We start from the raw sequence: 12272 nt of genomic DNA on the forward strand, positions 1-12272 counted from the left end.
AATGTCAACAAGATTTGCAGATGTATGCGACCATGCATGGGTGTTGACTCGCTGGGATATTCCAGCGTGTCCAAACAAAGTGGATCCGAGTTGCGAATGATGGGACCTAGTGAAACTCTCTCTTTGCCACACGATTAAGGAGGAAGCGGATAAAATATGGCCATTAGGAAAATGAATGGAGGAGATTAGAAGAAGAAGATAAGAAGGATTCATGAAATCGAATACTCACAGTCACAGTCCAACTGTGAGTGAGTAACGGCTTTTTTTCGGAACGTTGCAATGGCGAGTCTCGCAGTTATAAATCAGGCTTCCGGGTTTGTCTCTCGTTGCAACGCACAGACCAAAAGCTCTGCATCAGTGGTTTCTGTTCCTCTTTCCGGAGTCAATTACAAGAAACAAAGTCGAGGCGGTTTACTGACTATAAGAGCAGAAACCATGGCGACCGAGAAGATGGGGATCAAGATCGAAAAGAACCCTCCTGAAGCCAAACTCACTGAACTTGGAGTCAGATCATGGCCCAAGTACGTTCAAACCCTATTAATTTTTTCTTAAGTCCGTAGCTTCTGTATTTCTAACCAATCTTTTTAATTTTCTTTTCTTTTGTGGAATACGGTGGAAAATCTTTGCTTGCATTTACCTTTTCAGCGTGAAAAATTGAGAAATCTACGTAGGTTTTTGGTATTATTCAAGAAAGTGCTTTTTCTTGTTTTTTAAATTTATTTGCGGGCTCGCCTTTTCAATGCGGAGATTGTCATTTTCTTTTAGGGCTTTGATTTAGATGGTAAGAGTTTAACAGAATACGACATTTGATTGCTGTTAGGACAAAGGCTTAATGAGTTATATCGCACTTGGTCCGTTGGTCGATATCTTTCAGTTAAAATTTTGGAGGGTTGAAGTTGTAATCTGCAAAAATTAGAGGGAAGATACGTCTCTCAAGAATCAAGATAGAACAATAGCGGGGTGGGGGTGGGAGAAAACTTAGAGAAGAGGGGAAAAGAGGGGAGGCTTCGTTGGTTGATGCTTTTGGTGTCACTAAGTAGTCACTGTCAAGTAGAAACCTGCCTTTTGACGCAGATGCCAATGGTGCTTGGATCTCGCTAGCCAAACTGCTAAAGCGTTCTGGGTGTTACAGGGTTGACAATTTATTTGCTCCACACGGCTTGGGAATTAGGAGTAGTATGATAAAGAACCATGTTTTTCCTTTTCCTGTTCCCCTTCACTGTGTACTTCCATTGCCACGATGAAGCCAAGGATGAAAATGTTGTTTTCATCAAAGAAGCCATTGAAACTTTGGGTAGAAGTATTAAAATCTAGAAAAAAACTCGTTATACTAGGTATACTTGGATGTATATACTGACTTGGTCACTGCAAATAGTCATTGGGGGGATTACCTTCTAGCATTGTTTGTTACAATAACAGAATATCTAATCTTTAGCCAGCTTGAAAATTTTGAGATGACTCGTTCATGATGATTGACTTTTTATAGTTCAATATTGAGGTATGGATTGGTTGAGTTTATTGTCAATTGCATGATAGCCAGTTTCCACCATGTTTGCTTTTCTTGTGTGGCCGTTGTCAACCTATCAGTGGTTTTTCATGTTTTAGAAAGGTATTAGTCTTTCCACTAAAAGTAGGTATTTGCTAACTTGAAGTGGTAATACTATGAAATGAATGACTTGAAAGACTCAATCAAATTCTGATTTTTCCCTCAGTTGATGCACTCAGTTGCTTAGTCCTGTCAAAGCCGCTGCCATGCTTGCTTTTCTTTGGTCATGGTTATGACTTTATTAAAGTTGGCTTAGGCCTGTGCCAAAGCTGCTACCACTGCACCATGCATTTGGAATTATTGAGCTCGTTGATATTCCAACCAGTCTTGCACATGATTAATCCCCCTTCCATCATCAAAAGATGGTGTGTTTGTTCATGAAGAACTTTCATGCTTAAATTTGAAGCCTGTTATTAAATTTTGTATAATGGAAAGTTTGAAATCTAAGATGTAGGCATATTTATTAAAAGTGATCTATGTGATCGAGAACCACAAGTGTTGTAACTGTTGGAGGGAAGAATTAGACACTATGGAGGACTGACTGCCTGAAAGACACAAATGGCGTGGGGGTGAGGGTTGTAATAAGAGAGGGAGATTGCCAGGAGAGGTTGCAGATCTTAGATTAGACATCTGAGAAGGGTTTCTTTGGTGGGAAGTGGAAATTCTCAATATGTGGCAGCAAGTACATGTGGGGATTCCCTCAGGGGACCCCTATTTATAGAATTTTCTTAGGAAGTTTCCTTTTTTGGAAAGTTCATAATAGAGTTTGTTATAGAGTTGCTCAATTTGCGACACTTGGACTAGTTGGGGTCTTGTCACGTGTTCATGTCGGTACTTGGGCTCTTGCCCATTCTCGACGTGTGCATGTGAGGACACAAGTAGCTAGTTGCTGCAAACCCTTCCTAAGTTCTTAAGGAGAATGCAACTAAAGGTTGAGTGCAATGGGGATAAGCGTCAATTTACATGCTTGATTGGATTGCACTGGGAGACCATTTTGTCAAGAGGCTTAACATGCTAGTGCTTGCTACAAACCCTTCCTAAGTTCTTAAGGAGAATGCAACTAAAGGTTGAGTGCAATGGGGATAAGCGTCAATTTACATGCTTGATTGGATTGCACTGGGAGACCATTTTGTCAAGAGGCTTAACATGCTAGTAGTGCTTGCTACAAACCCTTCCTAAGTTCTTAAGGAGAATGCAACTAAAGGTTGAGTGCAATGGGGATAAGCGTCAATTTACATGCTTGATTGGATTGCACTGGGAGACCATTTTGTCAAGAGGCTAACATGCTAGTGCTATGCAATGAGTGGCTCTCATTGTGCCTTAGTCTATGAGTTGCAATGGGTTTTGTATTCATGTTGCTGCACTATTATCCTATTGCATTGCTAATGGCGTGTCTAATCGCATGGTTTTTTTACACCTATGTAGGAGGATTGAACCCATGCCAAAGATGATGGTGAACATTTATTGAGTTTATATGAAGAATGTGGATGTAGGAGTTTTGGGGCAAGATTTCTAGGAAGAATTGGACCAATAAAAGGAAGGTGGTAATTTTTTGGGAAAAGCGCTGGCATTTTGTAAATTAATATAGCCCTAGCTCAAGCAGAAATTGGAAGCTCATTAGAGTCTTGGTCTTTATGGTTTATTTCCAAATTCCCATGCCACATATCATCCTCTAAAAAAGTGATGATATGGCATTTGATTTTGAACACTCGTTGCTCCTCTACAACTCAAAGACCACTCTCACCATTCCATCACCCTACAACTCAAAGTGATGATAGCCCATCTCTCTCTTTCTCTCTCTCTCTCTCACTCTCTTTACCATTGTCAAAAATTTCTCTCTTTACCAATATGCAAATTATTATCTTTTTGTTCTTTCAAAGTAATGATTGGAGTTTACCATAGATAATGCATTTCTCTCTCCCAATATATTCAAATCTTGAGCTGAAGTTGTGTTGTAGCTGTTGAGAAACAATCTAAACAGGGCTTAGAATCTCAATCACTTTCTCTATAGTTTTGACTCTTAGAAAGTCAACATTGCCCAATAAAATCTTGAACTTAGACATTGTCCTTTTTAGTCATTGAATATACATCCCATCCTTAGGTGTGCTAGTTGGAGCAGACTTTAAAAATCTCAACCACATCAGACTAGGTAGTGTGCCATGCTTGCTCTTTACCCTCACCAATTCTTTCTCCAATTGGAAAGATTCACTAAGAAGCTAGCAGGGTGGAAGAGAAATTATATCTTACTAGGGGGTAGAATCACTTTAATCAAGTCCACTTTGACCAACCTTCCAATGTATTTCTTGTTTACCTTCAAGTTACCTTTCAAAGTTGCTATTAAGATAGATAAGCTCATGAGAGATTTTCTATGGGAACTGGGAGACTCAAAAATGGACCATCTAGTGAAGTGGGAAGCAGTTTCTAGGAAAAAGGATTTAGGGGGGGTCTACACATTGGCAATATTAGGTTAATTGTCAATATTAGATTAAGAAATGTAGCATTATTAGGAAAGTGGTTGTAGAGGTTCCCCTAGAGCAGGACAATTTGTGACACTTGGTGGTGGTGTCAACCCTAGGGCTTCATTTCTCCCCTTGGAAAGCCATTGTTGGAGTCTTGCGCACCCTTTCACCAGATTTGTTCTCTGTTCAAGTAATAAAATTGTCCTTTGGGAGGATCTTTGGTTTGGGATACCCCCCCTTAAGGACAGATTCCCGGTAATGTATTCTCTTTACCTAAATAAATTCAAAGCCATTTCCACACTCCATGTGTCTGAGGGGACTTGGGGCTTGGGTTTGAGAAGAGGGTCGAGGGATTCAAAATTGGCTTGTCTGTAGATGAACTGCTTTTCTTTTTTTTTTTTTTTTGATCAGTAACAAAAAAACTTTATTAATGATGTGAAGTTTTCTCACTCCGTGTGTAGATTAAGTTTTGTGAAGTTGTGTGTAGATGAACTGTTCTTTGTGTTAAGTTCAGTTTTCCTAGATTAGTCTTGCCCAGACAGTAGAATTTGGACAAAATCCTCTTCAGGGGTCTTCTCTTGCTCCTCTTTTTTCAATGCCCTAATTTAGCCTTCTATTGTGCCTATCTCCTTTCTTGCTAAAGAAGTGTGGTGTTCTCCTGTTCCACCAAAGGTTAGGGCTTTTTGCTGGGAAGTAGCTCTCCAGAAGATCAACACTATGGATGTACTTCAAAGAAAAAGGCCAGATTGATGCCTTTCCCCACATGTCTATTGCCTTTGCTGAGTGGTGAGACGGCGACTCATCTTTTGATTTTTTGTTCTTTTGCTTCTTATTTGTGGATTGTTTCTCTTCTCTTTTTGGTTGTAGATGGAATCCCCCCTTGTGTGTGCTGAACCTTTTTTACTCTAGCTTCTTCCAATAACCAAAGAAAAGAGGTAAGATAATCTGGAGAATAACAAGAGACTTGGGATCGAATCCCGCCTGCACTTGGGTTGGGTGATGGGTTACCTGTTGTGTAGCCCTTCAAAAGATATCAAAAAAAGATTAACAAGTCAGCCATCCTTTGGTCGATTTGGGAAGAGAGAAACAATAGGATTTTCCAAGGGCTTTAAAAGTCCAGGGAAGCACTTGTTCATTACCATCAAGATTCTGCATTGGTTGAAAGTGCAGCAACTGTTCAAGGACTTCTCCTCAGCTGACTTAGTTAGAAATCAGAGTTCTATAGCTGTATCATCTCCCTTTTCCCCTATAGTTCAAGAGGTCACCACCATCTCCGGTTCAAGCTGAAATTAAACTTTGATGGAAGCTCCTTAGGTAATTCTGCATTGGATGAAAGTGCAGCAACTGTTCAAGGACTTCTCCTCAGCTGACTTAGTTAGAAATCAGAGTTCTATAGCTGTATCCTCTCCCTTTTCCCCTATAGTTCAAGAGGTCACCACCATCTCAGGTTCAAGTTGAAATTAAACTTTGATGGAAGCTCCTTAGGTAATCCAGGCCTGTCGTGAGTTGGGGGTGTCTTCAGAATGAGGAAGGAAGAGTTTTGGCCCTTTACTCATGGCCTTACTCCAAGGACTGAAATTGGCAAAACAATGGGGAATGCAGCACTTAGAAGTGGAGGAGACTCCAAGCTGGTAATAGGATGGATGCAATCTAGAAACGTGGGAGTATGGTCACTTAGCCTCTAAAAGAGAGTATTAGCTTAGCAAGGGAACTTGGGGTGCATTTTCGGCTTGCTTATAAGGCTATTTTTCTTCAATGAATGTTACCGTTTCATATACATAAAAAAAAAAAAAAAAACTAGCTAAAACATATGAGGTGGAAAAGAAAGACAAAATCATCTGCTTGCTAGACATGTGGCAAAACAGGACATATTGATATCAAATGTTTTAAAAAGAACGAGAAAGTAAATGAGTTAGATGTTCCTCCCAAATGAAGGAAGAGGAGCAAATCTCTGAAGCAAGCCCTTGTTGTAGACACACTAATTGAACATATACCTGTGGAAACAGTTCTGGAGAAGAATCTAGTTGGACTTGATAGATGAATGGCAGAATTTGCAGTATTGCATGAACTCTCCTAAATAGACAGTGTCTAGGTGGGGCATTTATCAGATTCACCATACCTTGGGTTCCCGAGGGACACTTCTTGGTAACATTTTAGGTCCTTTTTCTGTAGGTACATAATTTTAGAATTGAAAAAATATGAACTGTTTTAGTAGTATATACTTTTTCATCTTGCTGAGTCAAGACTCTTGGCTACATGTCAGATTCTAATTCCCATATCCGTTGTCCATTGCAATATTGTTGGTTTGGTGGCCGACTCTGGATTTGTGCCACAAAGGGTTAAACCTTAATATGTGTCTGTACAATCATGACTCTATATTTCTAAAAGTAGCTGTCACATATGAGTTTATTTGTATTATACTTGCATTGTTGTGTTGGTATGCATTTATCATGTGTATGTAGGATCTATTTTTTCAAATATTAAATATAATCAGTTGACATGGTGGAATGTATAATTTGGTGATTAGGTGGGGATGCCCTCCAAGCAAATTCCCATGGACATATGATGCTAAGGAAACATGCTATCTGTTGAAGGGTAAGGTGAAAGTCTATCCTGATGGATACAATGACTTTGTTGAGTTTGGGGCTGGCGATTTGGTTGAGTTCCCAAAAGGAATGAAGTGCACCTGGGATGTCTCTGAGGCTGTCGACAAGCATTATAACTTTGAATAGTAGTGTACTGTCCAGGTTCAGTTCTGCTTCTGCATATTTGTAAATGTAGTTTGGTAGCAGGCTACTGTGTAATTTGAACTACAGTCACATATTTGGTTAGGACATAGATTTTACTTAAACAAGGTATCAGATATCAATACTTTCATTGGGTATAATATGTATCCTGTTCTATAGCCACAGAGACTGGCATGTAACATGGGTGGAAAGGGTTGGTGCCCATTCCTTCCACACATGCTGGTTGGTATTGTCCATATCATGCTATACTAAGCCTGTTATTGGTTGATATATACTGTACAGCATACAGGCCAAGTTCTGGGAGAATGCTTTATCATCCTAGACACTTGTCAGCGTTCTTGCTGTAGAAACACTTGAGATCTTGCATTAAAAAGAAAGAGAACTCATTGAAATCAAGAAGAATAATGCATTTTTAAGTAATCCTGAAATATTCATTGGATCTACATATTTCAGTGTTTAAGTGGTTTTGATGGAAGGAAATAACTATAAGATGGATCTATCAAATCCATTGATCCATCATCAATTCATTTCAAAAGCTGACGCCTTAGGATTAAAATTTATTAATAAATAATATGATTTCCATCTTAGAAATTCTAATAGATTTGGTGTTCTTTTAATTAAGAGTATATAATTCTATAAATTATTAATTACTATTATAATTTACAATAAATAACATATTTTAAATTTTTAAGAAATTGTGTAGTGCTTAGCTATCATTTTAAGAATTCAGATTAGTGGACTTTTGTAGATTAATTTGTTTATTTACAGAGGGAGAGGGATAAATTTAATGTGTTAATATCTCTATATATGCTGTCATCCCTGATTGATGCATTATTAATAAAGTTATTATCTGTATCAGATGTCTTGATATGTTGATTGTAATGCATTTTTTTTATATGGATTATTAAAAGACGTTTCTTATGTGTTGGTACTTTATTGTTGTTAGTTCAACCTCAGATTTTGTGCCAGCGTTTTAATGCTCAATGTGTATGAGTACCTTTTTCACGATCTCCATGTGTATCCAAAGTTATCCAAAGTGCCATTTTTAACGTTACTTGTACATTTTGTGGTATCGATATTTTTGAACCCTGATTAATACTAACTTCTTTACCATATAAGATAAAAAAAGATTAATACTACCTTCATAGGGAAATGAATGTACACTCTTTTCATAGTGGAGTGGCCACTGTAGAATTTATTAATATTCTCAAAAGGTGTAAAGCATAGGAGAGGGGGGGGATTTAGATACCTTACCCCTTCGAAAACCTATACAAGATGGTGATCAGCTCAAATAAAACTATAAAAGGCTTGATGAACCATTTAAAAGAGAGAAAAGAAAGTTTCCTACATCTCACAAATGGGATACCCAAATTATCATCTCTGATATTTTAGAGGTATAGATTTCATTGACAAGAAAACAAAATCTAGCTCTTGATCACAAGCTAAAAGGGCAAGCTTTAATATTGGTTAAGGACAGCGCCTATAGGGTGGAACTTAGAAGAGAGTGGTAATGGATAACAAGATAACTCTGACGAGCCTAAAAGATAGAGATCGAGTGGAAGGGTTAAAAATCTCGTCATTTGCATCTTCGTGTGTTAGTTAAGTTCTTATCTAGCTTGCCTCAGCTCGCCCTTAGCATTTGTCTTTTGAAGTCCTCATCCTCCTCAACCCCATTAAGTTTCTTCTCCCTTTACCATGTCTTTTGGATGAGACTGGGAAGTGTATGATAGGGGTAAATAGAGAGTTTGCCATTACTATACAACAATGGGTCTGTTGCACCGAAGGAGAACAGCTCCAAGATAGGCCTAAGATCTTGGCATCTTGTGCCAACAATATTACATTTCAAATTGTATTCATGACTAGATTCCCTGATGTTGGAAGGGTTAAAAATCAAATTAGACAAGGCCGAATCAGATATAGTGGTTGGTTGAATTTTTAAGAATTTTTTAACCCAATTTGGAAACCGATTTCTTTATGATTTTGAAATCTAAAATTTCAAGATCGATCTCGCACTGAATTGAAACAGATTTGGAACTTTGATTAATTTCTAATAATACCTTATATGGAGTCCACAAACGCAGCTCCCAAAGGTAGTTCACACCCAATGTCAAACCCGAATCGGCCTTTCGCTGAACATGGCAAAGTAGTGAAGTGAAGTCGGTTCAGCAACACAATTTCTACATTTCGAACCTCCAACATTCTTGGGATCAATGCAGCAGTGTGAACCTTCTTAGGACTAATGTTTTTCTTCAAAAACCAATTAAGAACTGAAAGAAATCGGTCACTACTAGGGTTGGAATAAACTAGTTTTTATGGGAGCAAGGAAAGTGAAAGAGAGAAAGAGAGAGCTGGAGAGAACTTAGAATAGCTCGGTTTGCCCATCCCTCTCTTCCCTTATATAGAGCACTCTCATAGTCCTACTAGGAGCTGAATTCAAATTATATTTGGATTAGGGTTTATCCTTATCAGCTAATTCTATCTCATTAAAAGAATGGGTGCTCGATACCCATATCTATAACCCAAATTCGCTAAGTTGTCATATACTTACTTAACTAATCATATTAATAATGGGATTAGGGTCCATTTTCTTTAATGGCTTACTTTCCTATTCATTGCAAGGCCATATGGGTCTAAACATTGTAAGGCATGGGACCTACAAAGGTCTTATACAAGTCCATAAGTGTTCAGCCTCACCTCTTTAAGAGGTTAGGTCGAATTCACTACCCAAGGGTAGTGAACCCTTGACCAAATTAGTTTGGCCTCAGTTTGGCCCAACGTTTATATATAAAAGATCCTTGGCTTCAGCCACTCTAAAAAGAAACCCCTAAGGACAATAAACTTATGTAAGATGAATGGTTTCTTACACCTAACTTCTCGACACATAATCATCAAAATACTACTCATAGGGAAGAATCTCTTCTTGACTACAAAATGTAGCATCACACTCACTCCCTATTCGGATGTTGAGATTAAAACCTTTTGCAAAATTTTTTTATAAAATAGTAATATAACACATAGACACATTTTGCAAATTAGGTTTCAACTATAGTAAAAATCCACTACCAACAGCTTAAATTTTTATTAGAAAGAGTGTAAACCTTAATATTCACTTTGTCTAACAAAAGGATCAATCCTGTCATTCTGATCACCCACTTAGGTAATTTACTAAAATTTCCCAACATACCAAAATATTTGACTAATGATGAATCTCATTGGTTAGCACATAAAAAATAGTTTAGTCTAAAACCTAGTGTAGTATTATAATCAAGTATAGGGTTAAATGCAACTTTCCAATTTTGTCCATCTATCTCCAAGGTCCAGGGCATAATTGGAAATTGGTCTATGTATAGTGTTTCTTCTAATCTAAACACACATTAATTGTGCTTAAGATCTAACCCTAGCAGTTGAGAGAAGTTGTTCCACCAATTCGGCAACACACCAATGTCAGTCTTATTAAGATAAACACCCAAGTTATCCAATGGTTGAGAATATTCTTAATTAACATGATTCTCATAAGTGTCTAGTTTAAGGATTAATTCACAGAAACATACAAATGTGATCATGAAACAATAATCTACTTATATTATTCATAAATGTTTATGCACATCAATCTGATTGGAGTTAAGGGCATATATTGTCTAACACCCAAGGCCAATGAGAGAATATGTATAGGCAATGAGTGATAAATCTGTTGCAAGGGGCCAACTAGCTAGTAGGTAAGGTCTTCTGTTGGGCATAGTGGAGACCTAGGATTTCATCCTACCTGCACTTGGGTTAGGGGGTTATGGGTTGGTGGATGGGCTGCCCTCATTATGTAGCCCTTTAGAAGATATCAAAAAAGAAAAAAGAGAGGGACAAAATATATTTGTACGAGCATCAACTACAACTTGGGCTTTGTTGGATTTGAATGCCATTAGGATCATAGTAGGGGTCATTTTCACAACCCACCAAAGAGACATTTTGCTAAAACCTCAATCTCTTAAGGAGTTTGTTCTCTATTAGGACCCACTTATCAACAAGGATGGTGGTTCTTCATGGCCCAATTTGGGAAAGAAGATTTTGGATTGGTTTCTGTCTTTGATCCACAACTGGAAGGGTTGTTATCTTTTTGCATCTTATGCTGAGGGCTGGCCCTTGAGGAGGGAATAAGGGAAGCTTGATCTCCATTTTTAGAAGGTTGCTACGACACTTAACACCAGGAGGAAGAACTTATTGAACCAGGGAAGTGTTTCATTTTCCAGATCCTTATTGAGGGGGCTTTTGCTTGTTCACTATGCAGATATGGAATTTTCGAGAGGAAAAAGTTGGCTACCATTGCCACCATGCGTTTGATAAGTAAAGGTTTGAAGTCTAACGATTTGTAGAGAAAAGAAACCATGTCATGGATCTCCAAATCAAGCTTTAGGATGATGTATCTTGGCTTAAGGAGTTGTTGACCAAGTCTAAGGAAGAAAGTTTAGCACTACTAGGGAGTTGTTGGAAAGGGCCAGGAAGGCTATGATTGAGCTCTCCCAGACTAGGGAGTTGTTGGAGTAGGAAAAGGACTGCATCAAATTGGTCGAAGGAACTGATTGAGGCCAAGGTTGTGGGTGTAGTCGAGTACCAAGCTTCTAAATGTTACAAGATTGACTTAGTCGACTATAGTAGTAAGTCGTATATTGAAGGGTTTCACATTTATTAAGAGCAAGTATTGGTCAATGCTTTGGACTTCGATGTTATCAAGCTCAACATCTATGCTGATGTCAAGGATGATAATTGGACTAGGACTAAGACTGAGGAGGAGGATAGCTCAGGAGCGGTCGTGGTTTGAAATGGAAAAGGTGGGAATGGCTCTAGTGATGATGCTCCTAGTAAAGTCATTGCCATGGAGAAGGATGAAGTGAAGAGGAGGGATGGGGATGCCCGAGTCTACTTTCTTCTTCAAGATATTTGTCATTAGACAAATTAATGTTTGCTTATTGGGTTGACTAGCCTTTATTTTGCTTGAACTCTTTTTCTCTTTTTTTTTTTCTTGTAACCGGGGCCAAGGTGCCCCCACCATGTCATGTAAATAATTTATTTTTGAAGTAATGAGAACCACTCCTTTCTTTTTCAATTATCTATTCTAGCACGTTAGTTAGTAGTGAGTTGAGAGTAGAAAGTGCTTTGACTTAGTGATATGTAAGGAGTTTTAAGCTTCGGTTGGGTAAGGTCTATATTGTTCACAGTTGGACTTCTTGTGTGACTAGGGTGTCTGGTCCAAGGCCATAGAGGGTCTTTAAGTTATATAGGCTACTAGCTTGGAGGGCACAACCAACAATATGCCGACATTCCTCATCCAATCAAGCCAACTTGTTGAGCATATAACTAGATGCTACCTTGGGTCTCGATTGCGCCCGATTGAGGTGAGGGCTTAGGGATTACAATTTCTACCCTACCCTGTGGGGGTAGTTTTTTCTTTTTTTGCTTAAAGGTCGGATTTTGGGGTAGAGATGGGTTTTAGGATTCTATAACCCATATGGGTATGGTATTAGGCTAAAT

General features: G+C 38.4%; 1 protein-coding gene across 1 annotated transcript; it reads left to right on the forward strand.

The window, feature by feature from the left end:
* Window positions 1-219: 219 nt before the first annotated feature.
* Window positions 220-7022, forward strand: LOC104593919 (uncharacterized). Its single transcript, XM_010254013.3, has 2 exons — window positions 220-521; window positions 6533-7022. The coding sequence occupies exons 1-2, from the start codon at window positions 280-282 to the stop codon at window positions 6735-6737; spliced, it is 447 nt and encodes a 148-aa protein (XP_010252315.1). The 5' UTR covers window positions 220-279; the 3' UTR covers window positions 6738-7022.
* The last annotated feature ends 5250 nt before the right edge of the window (window positions 7023-12272 follow it).

Source organism: Nelumbo nucifera, chromosome 5 (assembly GCF_055504915.1).
Source record: "Nelumbo nucifera cultivar China Antique chromosome 5, China Antique-T2T, whole genome shotgun sequence".
Lineage (NCBI taxonomy): Eukaryota > Viridiplantae > Streptophyta > Magnoliopsida > Proteales > Nelumbonaceae > Nelumbo > Nelumbo nucifera.